This window comes from Acinonyx jubatus, chromosome B1 (assembly GCF_027475565.1).
Source record: "Acinonyx jubatus isolate Ajub_Pintada_27869175 chromosome B1, VMU_Ajub_asm_v1.0, whole genome shotgun sequence".
Lineage (NCBI taxonomy): Eukaryota > Metazoa > Chordata > Mammalia > Carnivora > Felidae > Acinonyx > Acinonyx jubatus.
Window position 1 is genome coordinate 32,711,698 of NC_069382.1, and position 20,964 is coordinate 32,732,661.

At 35.5% G+C, this 20,964-nt stretch overlaps 1 protein-coding gene across 1 annotated transcript in view; it reads right to left on the minus strand.

The window, feature by feature from the left end:
- The window catches only part of ADAM7 (ADAM metallopeptidase domain 7), a 68,661-nt gene that overhangs the window by 36,178 nt on the left and 11,519 nt on the right, over positions 1-20,964 (minus strand). The window contains exons 4-8 of the mRNA XM_053216161.1: positions 11,220-11,298; positions 9,608-9,684; positions 8,466-8,658; positions 6,563-6,616; positions 1,064-1,135 (exon numbers count right to left, since the gene is read on the minus strand). Coding sequence (XP_053072136.1) covers positions 1,064-1,135; positions 6,563-6,616; positions 8,466-8,658; positions 9,608-9,684; positions 11,220-11,298 — 475 coding nt within the window. The remainder of the gene's footprint in view (positions 1-1,063; positions 1,136-6,562; positions 6,617-8,465; positions 8,659-9,607; positions 9,685-11,219; positions 11,299-20,964) is intronic.

The window sequence follows — 20,964 nt, forward strand, 5'->3', positions numbered from 1 at the left end:
CCATTAATCTGGCTGGCGTTGCTTTTTTAGTTTCATACCACTGTGGCAGGAAAAGATAGTTGATATCATTTCCATCTTCTTGAATTTGTTGAGATTTGCTTTGTGGCCTACTCTATAATATATATCATGAAATGTCTCTTCTGCTCTGGAAAAGAAATGGTGTATTCTGTTGCTCTTGGGTGAAAAATTCTGCATATACCCGTTGGTTTCATTTGGTCTATAGTGTTGTTCAAATCCAGTCTTTATTGATGATCTGTCTGGATGGCATATCGATTGCTGAGGGTGGGGCATTTTTTTTTTTTTATTCTCCCAGAACTCAAGTGAAAACCTATTGTTACTGAAAGAAGGGAAAAGAAAAACCAGAAAAACAAACAAACAAAAACCTTCTGCCCCTGGAGGACAGACAGGAAGCTGTCCTAAGGCCAGAGCCTTCTAGGTCTCCTACCAGTGAAGGAAGAACATAAATGATGAGAATAATCTACCCAAAGACCCCATGGGCAGAGCTTTCCTAAAACAGGATAGATCAGGGTAACAAAACTCTCTGGGTCCCCTAACCAGGCTAGAGATCACTGAATTAACAAACAAAAACAGATTACTACTGAAGGAGAGATAAGAATTGTGAGTGCAGACCTTTCAGCTCTGGCTCTTAACAAAGGCCTGAAGTTGAGGGTGAAGCGGGGACAAGGTGGGTGAAGCGGGGACAAGGTCTCCAACAGCGCTAGGTTCTGGAACAGTGATTTTAAATGTATTAACGGATTTGATTTATGCATGATGAGTTTTCAAGTCTTTATATGTTGCTTTATAAATTTTGTGGTTACTAACCCATATTTGAAATTTATTTAGATGTTAAATGTCATTCACTTCAAAACCCGAAATCTCAGAGCTGTGTTTCCTTTATTGCCTTACAGTTTTCAATGGATTTTGGTTCATTAGTCTATGCAGTGAATTTCTGTGTTTTGGGCCTTCTCAATACTGAGCTTACCACAAAACCCAGGAGATATCTACCCTAAAAGGTATTTTCCATTTGTATTCTTAGATTGATTCAAACGTTATCAGATCTTACCATGTTGACAAAATTGACCATTCCCCAAATTCGATTCCTTATTTTACTGTGAGGATGATTATTCCTGCGACACTGGAAATAAAACATCAGATCAACATTCATTAATAACAGATGATATAAACTCAACAAAATACTTTACCTACTGTGAGGTATTTCCAGGGTGGGGGGGAAACTTATTGGTATTCTTTCTGGTCAGCTAAAAATCGTGGCAATTTATGCAGAATTACATTTTTGATATGAAATCACTACATACAGCAGTTTCTAAAGACATGCTTCAGCTTAGCACTACTTTTAAGATTTTCTTCATAACCTCATTCCCTTTTCACATCACAACATATTGCATTACGTTGATTTATTAAACCAACTGATAAGTGTTCTTTAGAGTCCATATTTATCATGCTGATGAAGCAAAACTTATTAAAGTGTCACAGAAATCCTTATATTGCAAAAAAACCCAGAAACGTTATCAGCCCTTCTGTATCCATGGTAGTAACAAACTACGGAATGTAATCAAAGACCACCCTGCAGCCAGAGATGTGATGGAGAGGGGCAGGAAACTGTGACACCCCTTCTCTCCAGGGAAAGGCTGAGAAAACAAAGCGGACCTTCCTGCTCCAGCCTATTCTGTGTTTTGTTCCTTTCTGAGAAATGGACTCCCCATTTGTGGACCTTGTTGTTGGCATTATCGACTGAGACCTGATAAAATATACTTTATAATAACAAAAGTATCCTGTAGGGATAAATGCAAATGATCAAGCTTGTTTCGTAATAAGAATAAAAAGAAATATGGCTTTTCTGAATCCTACAAATATCCTCTATTTACTATTCCATTGCTCTCCTGTTGTCTCACATACCTAAATACCTCAAAGATATAACGTTAGACTCTCTTCACTTATCTCTCATTCATCCCTCAACCCATACTCATTAGTTTAACTGCCTCTATTCCACAGAAACTATTCTTGACAGGCATATAAATGTCCTCCTGCTTATCCAGTCCATTGAGCACCTTTTCCTCATCTTCCTAGTCATCTCCTCTACCTTTAATATTGACCATTTTGTCTTTCGAGAAATTTCTTATCACCTTTGTGTCCAATACCCTATCACTCCTAGTGTTTCATTGTACAGAGCTTCCTTTTTTCCACCATTCCCTTAAATTCTGGATGGCAAATATGGTTTCACACAGAATTCTCGGTGACCAGTTAGAGCTTGACTAAAATACAGTTAAGAAAGATCCTGAGACTGGGGTACCTGGGTGGCTCAGTTGGCTAAGTGTTGGACTCTTGATTTTGGCTCGGGTCGTGATCTCAAGGTTCATGAGATCAAACACTGAGTCGGACTGTGGGCAGACAGCATGGAGTCTGCTTGGGATTCTCTCTCTCCCTCTCCCTCTGCCCATCCCCAGCTCATGCTTTCACGTTCTCTCACAAAATAAATAAATACACTTAAAAAATTTTTTAAATCTTTCTATTTTTTAAAATGTTAATCATTTATTTTGAGAGAGTGACAAAGAGAGTGAACAGGGGAGGCGAGGGAGAGAGAGAGAAAGAGAGAGAGAGAGACTCCCAAGGAGGCTCCGTGTTGTCAGCACAAAGGCTGACGTGGGGCTCAAACTCATGAACCATGAGATCACGACCTTAGCCCAAACCAAGAGTCAGACACTTAACTGACCGAGTCACCCAGAACCCCCCAAGAAAGAAGGATTCTAAGAGTATCTTAGAGATCATTGGGATAGGGTACTTTATCAATCAGTGACTTCCACCGATGGGGGTAAGGAAGACAAATGCGTACAGAGTCTTTGCATCCTTATTGCCAAGGCTTTATTAATGGTTAGTCTTCCCCAGTATCTAGACACCTGTGTTCTGCTTATCCTTTCAACTTGCTGGGTCTGGTTGTATACATCCATATCCTTACTCACCTGCTTAAAATTCATCACATCATCTTCAAGATATGTAAACTCCTCAACATGTTTTCCAAAAGCTGCCTTTGTTTTTCTATTCTGTCTTACCAGAATACAATAACTCTACACTGTTCTTGCTGTTGCCCTCTATACTCAGCTAACATATACATGTATGTATGTATGAATATATTACTCATATAATTATAAATATATACATCCAACACTCTGCATCTAGCATATTAGATGCTCATTAACTATTTGTTAAATGAAAATGAATGATTTACTATAGGAACTTCTCTTTAAAAAAACTTAAATATTTAAAGACAATATTAAAGCAGCCTATGTGAGAGTTATGCCCAGTTTAATGCCCCTAAATCATATCAAGCAAATATTTGCCTGGTACCTGGGGTAAAATATTAAATTTAATAAATTGTTCTTACTTTTTACTAATAACTTATTGTTAAGAGCAAAGAAATTATTTTAGCACTCTTTTAAAAGTGAGTTAACATGTTCTCATAAACATGCTAAAGTAAGCCTATCTAGTGCCCAAAACTTACCAACTTCTTTTTTTTATAAAATTGACAATTGTAGTTTCTCCTCATTTTTAAAAATATGCAATAATGTTGTGTCTTTCTTTTAAACTAACATAGATCCCATTTATTTTGTTTTATTATGGTGACTAAAAATTTCAGTGAATATGTTAAAATAAAATTTATTGACAGTGAAAATAAATGTATCTTATTCTCACTTTTGGAGGAAAAAATCTCCAACATTACAGTTTAAGTTTAATAATTATACAGGATAGAACGATTTCGGTAAATGTTCTTTATTTTCTTCCATCTTTTACTTGCTAAGAGTTTTACCAGAAATATTTGAGATGATTTCATTCCTGGGATAAACCATTGCCATGTAAACTTTCTTCGGATCTGTGCAAGGACTGGGTTTGCCACTATTTTTTTAGGATTTTGCAGTTGTTTTGGTAAGTGAAATCGTCTTACAATTTTACTTTCCTGTCTGGATTTGTTATCAAAGTCATCATAGATCGTTCCAGTAATGATCCTTAAGAAATCCCTCTTCCAGATATCCACACCCTTGCGTATTTCCCTCCAACATCGATTCTAGGCTTGACTCTATGGCTTAGTTTGGCTAAGGAGACATTAATTAATAATTGTAGTACAAGCAGGAGCTTAAAAAGTCTTACATACCGAAGCCTGGCATCTTTCTTGATATTTTGATGCCCAGCTAACATATGAGAAGCACAGGCGAGCCTACTGCTTACGTGGCCAACTGATACTTGTACTACATATCAGTCAAGTGTCTGAAGCCATTTTTACACCAGCCAGCTAGCGCAGTGGAACTGCTATACAAGCGAACCACACTAAGCTTGGGGTTGTTTGTTACACAGCAGTGGATATCTAATGCGAAAGGTTTAATAACTGTATAACATGTGCGAAGAATTTTTCCTTTTGCTTATTCTTCAAATTTGTTTGTAAGAGATATTATCTGTTAAAGCAAATTTCGGCAAAATTTGTGTTTAAATGGATGTGAGCCTAGTGTCTTCATTTGTTGAGAGACTGTGGACTGCTTATTTAATTTTTAAAATTCATTACAATCTTTTTCGGGTTTACTATTTCTTTCCAAGTCAGCTTGGTAACATTTTACTGCATGCTTCTGCTCATAACTGTATTGGCACAGGTTGTAGGTATATTTTTTATTGACGTGTAACCTGTCCTATATTTACAGTTATGCTTCCTTTTACTTCTAATTTTATTTGTACTTTTATTTTTTTTCTTAATAATTGTTGTCAGAGATTTCTCTATTTTACCAATCTATTCGAGGAATGAGCATTTGGCTTTGTTGACCTACCAATTGCTTCTTTTTGACTCATGTCTTTTATTAATTTCATGCATTATTAAGATTTGTTTCTCCTTTCTATCCTTTTTTGATTTATTCTGCTTCATTTTATAACTTTTCCAGTTAGACTCTTAGTTCATTAAATTTTTCTTTCTCTTTCATAGAAATGTCTAAGACTACAAATATCCTTCCAAATACTGCTACGCCTCTTGCATCTAAAGTTTTCTCTATACCAGTCTTTTCTTTTTGCTGTTATACATGTTTCATAATTTCAGATTTGACTTCTTCAGTCAGTTAATATTTGGAAATGTGTTTTGCTTTAGTTTCCAAACCAATGATCATTTAGTGGCTTAATGTATCAATTTTTGTTATAACTTCCAATTTGGTTGTGGTTTAAAAACAAAAGGGTGCTCTTTATTATATATCTATTTTTTCTTTTTCTTTTTTTTAAAAAATTTTTTTTAACATTTATTTACTTTTGAGACAGAGAGAGACAGAGCATGAACGGGGGAGGGTCAGAGACAGAGAGGGAGACACAGAATCTGAATCAGGCTCCAGGCTCTGAGCTGTCAGCACAGAGCCTGACGCGGGGCTCGAACTCACGAACTGTGAGATCATGACCTGAGCCGAAGTCGGACGCTTAACCGACTGAGCCACCCAGGCGCCCCTGTATCTATTTTTTTTCTATTTCTTTTTACTTTCTTTGTGGTCAAATACCAGTTTAACTTTTGGAAGTATTTTGTTTGCATTTGAAAAGATTATAGATTGTTTATTTTGTGTGTTTTGGAGATTCTACCAATTGATTATATCAAAACGATATTTATGTGACTCAGAGCTTTTCTACTTGTGTTGAATTTTTTCCTACTTTACCTAAAATTTCCTGATAGAGGGGAACTGAAAAAAACTTACTCTGCCTGTAAGTCTGTTATTTTTTGTTGCACATCTTTTTTGACTCTATTGTTAGGTATATAATCTGATATATCAGTGGCTGGTTTACAGTTCTTGGAGAGCTTATTCTCCTTCCCATTGTGTTAGTTGACTCTTCCTCATGTGATTAGTTTCATCTTAGATTATGAAAATGTTTTCATAGAACATTTTTGACTTGAGCTGTAACAGTTTATCAAGTTTCTAATCAAGTTTCACATTAAAAGCTTTGCTTGGCATTTCTGTATCTAAAGAAAAATATATCACGCTCCATATCATTATATGACACGCGTTTAACATTTTTGCTTTCCTGTGCATAATATATCCCCTTCCTATTGCTACAAACAAACAGAACATTCCTTTCTCTTTGCAGTTTCAGTAGGGAGACATTCTCCGGTTCCCTTTTCAGAGATGGGGCAGCTCATCATGGCTCTGGGCATTATTCAATACATTCTATATACTATATGTCACCAAGCCTGTGAATTTTACTTACTGCTCTGACAAGAGATTCTATTCTCATTTTAGGACTTGGAGATTTTCTGTGTTTTCTTCTGAGCTCAACTATAGATTGTGCTCATTTTTTCAATTTTGTGTATGTTGTTCACCATTTCCATATGCTCAGTGAAAGGAGGAGAATTCTATTTCGGCTTAGTCTTCTATACTGCCAAAGGACCTTATCATCTCTTATATAAATCTGTTTGGGGAAGCTAAAAACAACATTGAGCCCCAAATGGAATTCCGATTAAAATATTTTTTTCTCTTTTTTAGGATCACTATAGTTTTATAAGTATGAATGAGGAGCAAATATTCATTTGAAAACTTACCACGTTATCATCAGCAACAATGAACAGTTCCACATACTTTTCTTTATGGGTGTTCTGGAAATTTATGAAAAATTTAATAGAGTATGGTCAATGTTTCTCATTTTACGTTAAAATTTTCATGGTAAGAAATGTTAGTATTATTGATACAGGAAGGTGAGGAAGAGGAGTATAACTAATAATTCCAGGAATTTATCTAAAGAAAGCCCCATATATTATTAAAACATGTGGCCCTTTACATCAGATCGTCTTTCAGGTAAAATTAGTTGTATTTATTGCAGCATTATTTACAATGGCCAAGATATGGAAGCATCCTAAGTGGCTATTGGTAGATGAAAGGGTAAAGAAGATGTGACACACACACACGAACACACACACGCACACACTGATATTATGCAACCATAAGAAAGGATACGATCTTGCCATTTACAAGGGTATGAATCAATCCAGAAGGTATTATGCTAAGTGAAATAAGTCAGACTGAGGAAGACAAATAACATTTCACTTAGGTGTGGAATCTAAAATTCAAAATAAATGAATAAACGAACAAGTTAAACCAGAATCAGACCTATAAATACAGAGAACAAACTGATGGTTGTCATAGGAGGCAAAATAGGTGAAGGGGCATGGGAGACACAGGCTTCCAGTTATGGAATGAATAAGTCATGGAATAAAAGGCACAGCATAGGGAATATAGTCAATGGCATTGCGGTATCGTTGCATGGTGACAGAGGGTAGCAACACCTGTGGTGAGTGTAGCATGATGTATGGAGATGTTCAATCACTAGGTTGTACACCTGGGACTGATGTAACATTGTCAGCTATACTCTAAATAAATAAATAGAAGAATTATAAATAAAGAATCATGAATGCAGTTTTTAACTTTTTTTTTTTCATTTATAAAGCAAATGCTTACTAAATAGCTCATATAAAAAGGACTCAACTCATCAAGAGTGGAGAGCAAATCGTGGGACTGGCTAATAGGACTGACTGTATTCCTTCTACTCCTCTCCTGTCTCTCAATCCCCTACTTTGTGGTAGTCTCAATTCCAAAGAAATGTATAAAGTTGCTAATAACAGATCCTTATTTTTTATAAATCAACAATACCAGAAAATTCTGTCTTCAGCTTTCAATGTCATCTATTGAGGTACATGCATATTCTCCGAGTAATAAACCAGAGGCGTATTGTTCAAAGATCTAACTAAGTCATTTTGGGGGGGACTTTTTTTTTTTAGTGATCATCTATTAATTGATTGAGTCCATCAAAAACATCAGTTAGGCACCTAGTAAGTTTCAGACACAATCTGGACCATGGATATGTGAAGCAGATGGGCACTCATGGATCTTTAAAGGCTAACGCCTCATGAGGATTTGAGGTGATATGAACTAGTCATACAAGAAAGCCTAAAACACATAGGACTCTCATGGTGCAATCATCTGCCAGAAATTGAACTTGCGATTACTCTTAATTGTCCTTAATAATTAATAATTAGAATATTTGGCCTGATGAAAGGGGGAGACCTTGACTTATCATCAGCAAATCCCCCCTCTCCCAACAAATTGATGGCAGTGACGACAAGGGGAAACAATAGCTCGTAGAGGTTTTACGACATTGCAAATTTCATTCTTTCCAACCACTTGTAGCCCTGATGGTATAAATCACATGTAGGGTTGCAAAAATTCCCATTCCTTAAAACTGATGGGACAAACTGAGATTTGCTGTAGGTAACGAACATTTTCTATGTTGATAAAAAGTTTGACATTTTAGATTTCAAACAATGAAGAGTCAGACTCAGGTGGCATGTATATTTCACTAGTTGTGCTCGTTTCTCTCCTTTGAGATCAGAAAGGAAATAAAAGGGGCTTATCCTGACATTAAGATGATTTTTTCAAAAAGGCACTTACTTCTGTTTTGAGGTCTTCCACGATTTTAATAGCATCCTTCGGATCAGTTGTCCTGGTAAAATTGAGTTCCGTACAAGAATAATTGGCAGCGAACTGTGCCTTTGGATTATATCTGAACACAAAATGTTGTCCCTCATCTGAATATTTCACTGGTTCGATGAGGTACCTTTGGTTATATACCCTGAAGAATCCCCTACAGAAAATGGAAATATGATGTATATTCAAGATCTATACCATTTTACTACTTTATTTCTCACCATATTTCTCTGTTCCATTTTATTGACTTTGCCTAGCTAAGAAAGGAAACTATAAGACCAAGGCCTCATGAGCATGTGGCTGCACACGTATTCTGAGTGATAAAAAGGTGAGGTGATATGTGGCCTTTGAATCAGTAACATGCGTAAGAATCCACTCCTCTAGATTTTCAGCCCAATCTCTGCTTTGAAATCTCAGAGTTCTCACAAATATTTTGTGAATTTTTATGTCCATCATGCTTTAATTGTAGAGTAACTATATGAAAGCACAAATACTATTACATGGCAATTTTGTCATTAAAAGTCTTTATTCTTGAATATATTGGGATCTACTTAAGTAAAGTACTCATAAATGAAGGCAGAAATGTCTTGTTCTTCTACCTTGCTACTCCACATTTCCTCTTTAATCCTTGAGCCCAAGATCTATAAGGAACTGATACAGACTATACTTCTGGCTTTTTCGATTTCTAAAGACTCTAAACTCCTGAAGAGCAAAAAGCTGTGAAGTGTTGTGTTGCGGTGGGAATTCACAGGCCTAGAAGTCAGGAGACCTGGTTTTTCCATAGAGTTCTATCACCAGCAACTTGAATGTTCAGAGGCTAGTCTCTGATTTCAGTGTCTCTGACATGAGAGGACAGGCTAGATTATTCCCAGCAGTCTCTGAATCCCTTGACAAAAAATTTGTCTTGCTTAGGGCTGTGCATTAGACATCTTTTTGTCAGAAATGGACATCAGTGATGGGCTAGAAGGGCTACTCATGCTGAAAATACGCAGTAGTTTTTTCCCATGATTTTTTTCTATTTATAAGGTTGTTTGAAAGATGAAAAGCAAATGTCTCTGAAAATGCCTTAAGCAAACTTATAAACAAAATAGAGAACTGTGCAATACCTCAGACCATTACATGTGCTGATACTGGCAGAAGAATCAAATTCATGTATGATGGATCCTTGGTAAAAACAGTGATCCTAAAATAGATGAAGAGACTATTGCTATAAATACATATGCTCATATTGCATAAATATCACTATACACATATTTTACGTTCACAATATATCAACATTGCATTCTCACAAATTACACCCATGCTCCTTCATGTATTTGCTCATTGCACTCTGTCATTTGGAAAATTTTGAACTCCTTCAGAATCCTTTCATTGTAATTGCATCGTTACTTTGTATGAAGCAGGATGTGGATTCTTTCCTCACAAATTTAGGAGGGTATTAGTTGATGAATCCAGTCTCAGAAATGTGACCATTTAAGTATTTCTCCTTTCATCCACCCTAAAATGTCTACCAAACTACCCTTCTTGTGTTGTTATTATAATTTTTCCCCAGTTGCCTATGAAATCAATCCAATTTTTAAAAAAAAAAAGTTTTTTTAAGTTCATTTATTTATTTTGAGAGAGACAGAGACGGTGCGAGTGGGGGAGGGGTAGAGAAAGAGGGAGAATCTCAAGCAGGCTCTGCACCATCAGCACAGAACCCATGCAGGGCTCAAACTCACGAAATTGTGAGATCATGACCTGAGTCAAAATCAAGAGTTGGACACCTAACGGACCGAGTCACTCAAGCGCCCCATGCCAATGTTGTTGATGATTGCTAAAATTAGGTTTCGCTCTCTATCCAGGTCCCCTCAAGCCCTTTCCTCCTGCGGCCTTGCTTCAGTCAAGTTGATATCCCTGTCACTCCCTACGTGGTGCTCTGCCTGTAATGGTTCCATCAGGTAATCACCTTTTCCATTTTGTCCATGAGTGACACTCCCCATGTGATCTCAGACCCTCTTAGGCCAACAGCCACCCCCTGCATAAAAGCATGTTGCCCAGTTTTCTTCCATTTCTATTTTACAAAGATTGCCTGAAGGTTTACATTCCATGATTGACACATGCCTTAACCAGGAAATAAGTTTTTAGAAAGTATACTTTTGGTGAAAAGGAATAATGTCATCTTCGGTTAGAAGGCTACAGAGGGCATGGAAAGGGAAGGAAGGCCGTAAAAGTAGAACCTGTATCCACTGGAATATTATTGATGATAAATGAACAAAAATTCATTTGGAGAATGAAGGAGAGACCACAATGTTGGTGCAGCAGAAGGCCTAGGCCGGGGAATAGGACTCACATAAGGGTCAATTAGATGGAGGTTTTAAAATAGTTTCATGTCATTAGTTTTTATCCCTTTAGCCCGATGACAATCTCATCAGGGTGCCTTCTACTTCTTTGGTTCCTGCTTTACCCTTTCTCCAGACTTAACACCATTTGGGGTACACAGAAGTCAGTTTAGTTAAGAAAAAATACATTAACAGTCATCAATCTGCTTGTGAGACAGTAGTCGGCCTCCTTTAGAGTTTGAAGGGTCATGTTTTCTATTCTAGAATGATTCGTGACAGTATTCAATGTAAGATTCGCCTCTGACATAACATTTTCAGAAGCTGCCTGTACAGCTGGATTCCGTTTCAAAATCCCATGAGGAAATTTCAGAAGACAAGGGAAGGTTCCATAAGATACCGTGGTGGAAGGGTAGCTGGTGACGGCCTCTCCTTTTATAGAGTAGTAGGTTTCACTGTAATTTGAGGCTAGGAACTCCCTGGAAAAGAGGGCAGAGAGGTAGTGAGATTTAGTCAGTTTACAAAGATAGCAGATAAAACCAATTATGGGGAAGAGAAGCCTTGAAGCTGTTTCCAAATCTCAGCACGTTCCTCTCATGCTAAAAACACATAAGCAGAATCAACCCCACTCACACGAAAAGGCTTTCTGCCCAGATTTCATGATTTGGTAAACACTAGAAGAGACTGAAAGAGATTCTGGGAGCAAGTTGAGAAAAAACTAGAGAAAATACTATCTAAGTAAAGTCATATATATATTTGATATGGAATATATTTGATGTGTATATCAAATATACATAAAATGCATGTATCTTAACATACATTAACCCAACAACTATATATTCAGATAAAAGCAGTATGTATTAATCATAATATAAATTTAGAAAACACAGAAAAGTATCAGTGAAACTCGCTACAGAGAGACAACCTCTGCTAATATCTTCATGTAACTCTTCTTGTTTTAGGTTAATTTGTTTATTTTGAGACAAAGGGGGGGAGGGGCAGAGAGAGAGGGAGAAAGAGAATCCCAAGCAGGCTCCCTGCTGTCAGGCCAGAGCCCGATGTGGGGCCCGAACCCACGAACCCTGAGATCATGACCTGAGCCAATTTAAGAGTCAGATGTTCAACCAACTAAACCACTCAGGTTCCCCTTCATGTAATTCTTTATAGTTTTTTTTTTTCTCTGCACACGTTAAGGGATGGCATTCTGAGTAATCAGTAGAATGACTCTACTTACCCACATGCCCTGTAACAAATCCCATGGGTATCCTCAGACCAAGAACTAAGGTCATATATCTCAACTCTCTCAGTACATGGATGCTACAGAAGTACAGAGGGAATCATTGGATTCTTCTTACACCGTTCTGTAATTTACTTAGTTCTATCTAAATTACCCTATGTGGATAATAGCCATTCTATTTTAAGATTTACGAGGCCCCAAGAAGAAAAGTGGAATATTGGCTCTCTTAGAGAGGAAATGGTGATGGGGTAGAGAAAGCCCTAGTATCAGAACCATCACTTGGGTTTGACTGAATAGAACGAGCTCAAAATCACTTTGGAGAGGTAATATGTACACTATCTTATATGAACGTGAAAAACAAACATTTGTGTAGTTTGTAGAGACATAAACACGTTCGTTATTAAAGTTGACATCATCCTCTCGACATAGTTGTTTACCCAACAATCTTACTTTGTTATCTCATGAATTTGAAAACAGATAGTTACAAAACGCAATAAAGAAAATATATAACTTAAATTAAGCATATCCACCTGTGCATTGTTACTCACCCTTCCTCAAAGAGCTGGCAGAACAGTCACAATTTGCCCTACTCGAGCAGAGTCAGTAGATTTCCCTTTATGTCCATGCTTCGTGAACACAACCTGCCTCATTCTCAGTAACTCCCAAAAGGTAGGATTATATGTTCAGCGTGCAACCAGAATGTACATTTTAATGGGCTGAATCATCGTGGGCATCGCTTTTCTTTCCCCAAAACTATATTCAAAAATTGTATTTTCTTAGAAAGCAGAGGATCCCACATTTTTCCGATGTATGAATACAAAGTACTAGTATCTCATTTTTTTAAATTTTATTTTGAAATAATTATAGACTCATAGGTAGTTACAGAGATAGCGTAGCAGAATCTGATGTCTATGCACACCTCCCTCAATTTCCCCAGTAGTTACATCTCACATAATTATAGTACAATAACAAAACCAGAAATACACATTAGTCTATTGCATGTTTGTGTTCATGTGGCATTTTATCATAGGTGTAATTTGCACCACTGCAATCAAGATACAGAACTATTCCACCAGAAAATGACCTCTCATGTCTCTCACTGATCCCAGGAGTACAATTGCTTCCCCTGAGGGAGGTTGCATGTTTGTTCTTTTTTTAAATTGCCAAATTGTTTTCCAGAGTGTTATATTATTTAATATTCCTGTCAGCAATGTATTAATGATCCAGTATTCCTTATATCCTTTGCCAGCTTTCTGGCGACGTGATTATTGTTTTAGGTTTAGCCATTCTAATTGAATGAAATGATATTTCATTATAGTTTCATTTGCATTTCTTGAATGATTGATGATGCCACACATCTCTCAAGTGCTTATTTGTCACCCGTATATTGTCTTTGGTGAGATGTCTCTTCCTACCTTTCGCCTATTTTCTGATTGAATTGCTTGCTTTATTATTGTTGAGTTCTGAGAACTCTTTATTTTTCCAGACGCTAGTCCTCTGTCGGTTTGCCAGTGTCTCCTCCCAATTTGCAGCTTGTCTTTTCATCCTCATAATGAGACTTTGGTAGAGTTAAGCACTTTCAACTTCAATGAAGTCCAATTTATCAACTTTGTCTTTTATTTTATTAGTCATGTCAAAAGAACTGATGTCAAGTGGAAGAATTCTTTGCCTTAGCCCAAGATCCTAAGATATTTGCTGTTTTATCTAAATGTATTATAGTTTTGCATTCTATACTGACACCCATGATCTATTTTGAGTTAATTTTGACATGAATTTGGTAAAAGCATTGAGATTTAGGTTGAGTTTCTTTTGTTTTTGTATTTTTTTGCTGGATAGTTTCAGCACCTTTTGCTGAAGAGATTCTACTTCCTCCATTGATTTGCTTTACAAACTTTGTCAAAAAAGAGTTGGCTTTACTAGGGTGGAACTATTTCTGAGATTTCTATTTGAGGCCATTGATCTCTGTGTCTATTGTCCTGACAGTTTGACTCTCTATATAATAGCTCTCAAAGTGATTACTCCTGTTTTTTTTTTTTTTCTTTTTTCAGATTTCTTTTAGCTACTCTAGTTCCTTTGTCTTCCCCTATAAGTTTTGGAATAATCTTGTCTATATTTATAAAAAACCTTACAGTAATTTCAATGGGAATTGTGATAACCCTATATATCCACTGGAGAAATCAACATCTTTCCCATGTGGTCTTCCAATATAGTAATACAAAGTAAGACCCCACCTATTTACATCTTTTTGATGATTTTCATCAGAATCTTGTAGTTTTCAGTGAACAAGCTTTGTATTTAGTTCTCTGATTTGTAACAGTTTTATTTCTTTTTGAACAGCTGCAAATGGTGTTACAGTTTAAACTTCAGTTTCCTCATGTTCATTGCGAGTGTTTAAATACAATTGATATTTTTATGATGCAATATTCTGTGACTTTGCTGAATGCACTTATTACGCCCAGAAGATGTTTTTTGTTTGATGTTTGGTTAGCCTGTTTGTTAGATTTTGTAGAATTTTCTATGCCAACCACTGTATGTCACCTGAAAGTAAGGACTTTTTTTTTTCCTTCTACCTTTCCAATCTACATGCCTTTTATTTCCTTTTGTTTCTGAGTTGAACTGACTAGATGTCCTGGGAATATGTTGACTAGCAGTAGTGAGAATGTACGTATTTGCCTGGTTCCAGATTTTAGGAGGAAAACATTCAGTCTTTCACCTATGATAATCCTATTGCTGTAGGGTTTTGTAAATACTCGCTATCAAGTCAAGGACATCCTGTTATATTGCTAATTTTCTGAAATGTTTAATCATAAATGATTGTTGTATTTTAGCAAAAGCTTTTTTCTGTGCCAATTCATAATATCATGTGATTTTTTTCTTCTTTCCATTGTTAATATGGTAAATTATGTTGATTAATTTTACAATATTGGGCCAGTATTGTATTCCTGGAAAAGATCCCATTGGTTATGGTGTATTACTCTTGTTGTGCATTGTTGAATTATATTTAACTTTGTTTATACTGTCTTTGTCTGGTTGAGGTATCAAAGTAATGTTGGCTTCATATAATGAAAAAGGAAGTATTCTCTGTTTTCTGGAAGACATTGTATAAACACCGTAAAGTTTAGTGATATTTTTCATCCACTCTGCCATTTTCAGTATTTATACAATTTGAAGTAATTATTAATATATTAAGACTTAAGTCTGCTATTTTATCTTTTGTTCCTGTTTCTTCTTTTCTCATGTTTTAGTTTCCTTTCCCTGCAAATTCCATTTTGATTTATTTATAGCGTTTTTCAGCGTACCTCCCTGTACAGGTTTTTTAGTGGTTACTCTAGATAATACATTTCATACATGTGTATGTATGTATATATAAAATGAACCAAGGTATGTCTTGGAATTGTTTGAGATTTATATATTGGAGATTGTCTGAGTTTATCCTGTTTTGAATTTGTTCAGCTTCTTGAACCTGTAGGTTTTTAGTGTCTCCTTTGCCAAATGTGGGTATTTTCAGTATCAAGATATTCATTTGATATTTTTTCAGCTCCATACTCTTTCTCCTCTCCTTGGGGTCTCTGATGACCTCAGTTTTTCATCTTTTATTTTATTACCACATATTCCTGAGAGTGGCTTTTTTTTCAGAAAATTTTCTTTGTTATTTAGATTGTGTAATTTCTATTATTCCATATTCACTGATTATTTTCTCCTGCCATCTCTGTTCTTTTTTGTTTTTAATGTTTACTTTGAAAAAGAGAGTGAGAGAGCATGTGCACAAGTAGGGGAAGGGCAGACAGAGAGGGAGAGAGAGACTCTCAAACAGCCTCCATGTTGAGCACAGAGCCCAATGCAGGGCTCAATCTCACAATCGTGTTCGTGGCCTGGGCTGAAATCAAGAGTCAGATGCTTAACAACTGAGCCACCTAAGCATCCTTGCCCTCTCCATTCTGATATTGAGCCCATGCATTAAAAGTTTTATTTTTTCCATGTATTTTACTTTTCAGTTCTAAAATTTCCTTTAGATTCTTATTTATATCTTCTATTTTTTTCTGAGGTTTTCTATTCATTCCCTGAGACATTCTATTTTGTTTCATTTGTTTCAAGCATGTTTATAATTGTTCACTGAAGCATTATTTTTAATGTCTATTTCCTTTTTTATATTAAATATAGTTTATTGTCAAATTGGTTTCCATACAACACCCAGTGCTCATCCCAATAGGAGCCCTCCTCCATGCCCAGCACCCGCTTTCCCCTCTCTCCCACCCCCCATCAACCCTTAGTTTGTCTCAGTCCTTAAGAGTCTCTTATGGTTTGCATCCCTCCCTCACTGTAATTTTTTTTTCCTCCTTCCCCTCCCCCATGGTCTTCTGTTAAGTTTCTCAGGATCCACATACAAGTAAAAACATACGGTATCTGTCTTTCTCTGCCTGATTTATTTCACTTAGCATAATACCCTCAAGTTCCATCCATGTTGCTACAAATGGCCAGATTTCATTCTTTCTCATTGCCAAGGAGGATTCCATTGTATATATAAACCACAGCTTCTTTATCCATTCATCAGTTGATGGACATTTAGGCTCTTTCCATAGTCTGGCTATTGTTGAGAGTGCTGCTGTAAACAGCAGGGTACGAGTGCCCCTATGCATCAGCACTCCCATAGTTTATTTATTTTTAAGAGAGAGAGAAAGAGCAAGCAGGGGAGGGGCAGAGTGAGAGGGAGAGAGAGAGAATCCCAAGCAACCTCCACGGTATCACAGCAGTGCCAGACATGGAGCTCAGTCTTACAAACTGTGAGATCATGACCCGAGCTAAAATCAAGTGTTGGATGCCTAACTGACTGAGCCACCCAGGTGTCCCTGTTCACTGAAGTATTTTTATGATGGATGCTTTGAATTTTTGTCTGATAATTCAAAGGTAAAATTCTGCCAGCAGACCCTGTACTACAAGAATCAGTAAAAGAGGTCCTTCAGGCTCAAGGGATTGGCAGAAGATAGAAAACTGAATTTCTAAGAATAGAAAGATAGGAAATGGTAAATAATTCAGGAAATAAAATTATTTTTTCATTGAATTTCTTTCAGGTACACATGACCACTTTAAGCCAAAATTATAGCCGTGCATCATGGAGTTCATGATATAATATTAATTTTAAATAAATATTGTAATATCTGAAATAAAAGTTTAAACCTAAAGCAGAGAGATATTTCTAAAAACCCAATAGATAAATAAAAAGCCAGTAAGGAAGGTAATAAAAAAATCAAATAATCCAAAGATCCAAAAAAGAAGACCAGAGAAACAAACAAACAAACAACAACAATAAAAAACTCAGACAGATATCAAAAATTAAATACAACATAGCATTCAAAACATTAAATGTTAATGGATCAAACATTATAATTAGAAATCAGATTGTCAGAATTTGTTAAAAAACAGGACCCAACTACTTGCCAAATTACAAGAGACACATTTTAAATAGAAAGACAGATATGTTGAAGGGAATGGATGAAAAATAATACATTACACAAAGAGTAAATATATGAAGGCTAGGATATTATGTTGGTATCAGGTAAAATACACTTCCTGACAAGACAGATCTTGTATAATGACATAATGATAAAAGAATCAATTCGCCAACATAGCTGGAGGTGTCATAAATCCAGACTTTAAGTTATACTATAAAGCTGTAGTAATCAAAACAGTATGGTGCTGGCATAAAAAAAATACACATAGATCAATGGAACAGACTAAAGCCCAGAAATAAACCCACAATTATATGGTGAATTAATCAACAAAGGAGGCAACAATGTGCAATGGGGAAAAGTCTCTTCAATAAATGGTGCTATAAGGGTGCCTGGGTGACCCAGAGAGTTAAGCATCTAACTTCGGCTCAGGTTATGATCTCACAGTTTGTGAGTTCAAGCCCCCCTTCGGGCTCTGTGCTGACAGCTCAGAGTTTGGAGCCTGCTTTGGATTCTGTGTCTCCCTGTCTCTGCCCCACTCGTATTTGCACTCTGTCACTCTCTGTCTCTCAAAAATGAATAAAATGTTAAAAAACAATTTTAATGGTGCTGCAAAACTGGACAGCTACAAACAAAAGAATGAAACTGGACCACTTTCTTACACCATCCCAAAAAAATAAGCTCAAAATGGATTAAAGATATAAATGTGAGTCCTGAAACCATATAAATCTTAGAAGAGAACACAGGCAGTAATTTCTCTGAAATTGGCCATAGCAACATTTTTCTAGGTAAGTCTCCAGGGGCAAGAGAAACAAAAGCAAAAAATAAACTATTGGGACTACATCAAAATAAAAAGCTTCTGTACAGCAAAGGAAACAATCAACAAACCTAAAAGACAACTTACTGAATGGAAGAAGATATTTGCAAATGACATATTAATATAGGATTAGTATCCAAAATGTATAAAGAACTTAAATAACTCAACATCAACAAAATGAATAATCCAATTTAAAAAATGGGCAGAAGACACAAATAGACATTTCTCCAAAGAAGACATCCAGATGTCCAACAGTCACATGAAAAAATGCTCAACATCACTCATCATCAGGGAAATACAAATCAAAACATAATGAGATATCACATCACACCTATCAGAATGGCTAAAAGCACAAAGATGTGGAGAAATAGGAACCCTTTTGCACTGGTGGTGGGAATGCAAACTGGTGTAGCCACTGTGGAAAACAGTATGGAGGGTGTTCAAAAAATTAAAAACAGAATGACCCTATGATCCAGTAATGGTGCTACTAGGTATTTACTTAAAGAATACAAAAACACTAATTTTAAAGGATATATGCATCTCTATGTTTACTGCAGCATTATTTACAATAGTCAAATTATGGAAGCAGCCCAAGTGTCCATTGATAGATGAACAGATAAGTGATATCTATACATACAATGGAATATTATTCAGTCATGAAAACAAATGAAATCTTGCCATTTTCAAAGAACGGGGCTGGATCTAGAGAGTATAAGGCTAACTGAAATAAACAGTCAGAGAAAGACAAGTATCATATGATCTCACTCATATGCGGAACTTAAGAAATAAAACAAATAAATAAAATAAAAGAGACAAACAAAGAAACAGACCCTTAACCATAGAGAACAGATTATTATCAGAGGGAAGTGGGAGGGGGGAAATGGATGAAATAAGTGAAGGGATTAAGATACACTTATTTTGATAAGCACTGAGTAATATATGGACTGATGAGTGACTATGCCTACACCTGAAAGTAATATAGCACTGTATATTAACTACACTGAAATTCAAATTAAAAAAAAAAACAGTTACTGGGAACTGGAGGAAAAATAGAATCAATTCACCGTAAAAAAATTATAAATATGTCTGAACCTAATAGTTAAGCTTCATAATACATGAAACAAATATTAAAGGAATGGAAAAGAGAGAAAAATGGAAAGAAGAAAAACAATTTCAAAAATCATAGTTAAATATTTTGACACAACTCTCTCAGCAATGGACAGAGAAAATAGACACATAAATTAAATAAAAATAATTCTAAATAATCCACCACTTTTTCTAATTGCTGTTTATAGAATACTTCACCCAACACTGTAAAATATGTATTCTTTTCAAGTGCACATGTATGTTTAATGAGTTAGAAACATGCTCGGCTATAAAAAAATTGTAATACATTTTTTAAAAATATGATGTTATACAAACTATATTCTTCATCAAAAATAGAATTAAAATAGAAAAATTTGACACAACGATATATTTTTTAAAAAACACCAAATATTGGGGGGCGTCTGGATGGCTCAGTACTTAAGTGTCTGACTTTGGCTCAGGTCATGATCTCATGGTCTGTGTGTTCGAGCCCCATATCAGGCTCTGTGCCGACAGCTCGGAGACTGGAGCCTGCTTCAGATTCTGTGTCTCCTTCTCTCTCTGCCCCTCCCCAGCTCATGCTCTGTTTCTCTTTCTCTCAAAAATAAATAAACATTAAAAAAATTTTTTTAAACACCAAATGCTGGAGTTAAATAGCCACTCTTAAGTAATCCATGAGTCAAAGAAGAAATCTCAAAAGAAATTAGAAAATATTTTGGAATAAATGATAATAAAAATACAACATATCAAGATTTTTGAGATGCATCTAAATTTATGTTTAGAAGAAATGTCATAGCTTTAAATACTTTAAATACTTATGACAGAACTCATGAAATGTTTCTATAAAAAGAGAAAAGTAACCATTAAATAAGTGGGACAAATAAAATAATAAAGATAATAAAATAAATCAGTGAAATAAACAGTAACATTAGTAAAATAAAATTTTAGTTATTTGAAAACATCAAATTGATAAACTCCTTTATATTAGTCAAGGAAAAAAGAGAACTCAAATAACCAATATTAGATATTATAAAGAGATTATCTCTAAAGATATTACAGACATTAAAAGAATAGAATAGAACGAGTAGAACGAAAGAATAGAATGAGGGAAAAAAAGAATAGTAAGAATATTATGAAACACCTTATGCCAAAAATTTGACAACTTAGATGAAATATACATTTTCCTTGTAAATTACAACTTAAAACTGACTCAATATGAAGGAAAATCTGAATAAGCCTTAATTAATAAGATTGAATTTGTAATCATAAAATCTCATTCCCACACATACACAAAAAAATCCTCAAGGCACAGAAAGTTTCATTTAGGAATTCTAACAAACATTCCAAAAATGTCCTTTATAAATATAAGAAAAGAGAATACTTTCTAATTCATGTTTTGAGATCACCATAATCCTAATATAAATATCTGACTATGACATTACAAAAAATGAAAACTACAGAATAATATTAATCATTAACATGGTTTTAAAACCCTTAACAAAATAATAGTAAAGTGGATACAGCAAAGAGTTTTTTCCCAAGAGTGCAAAGATGGTTT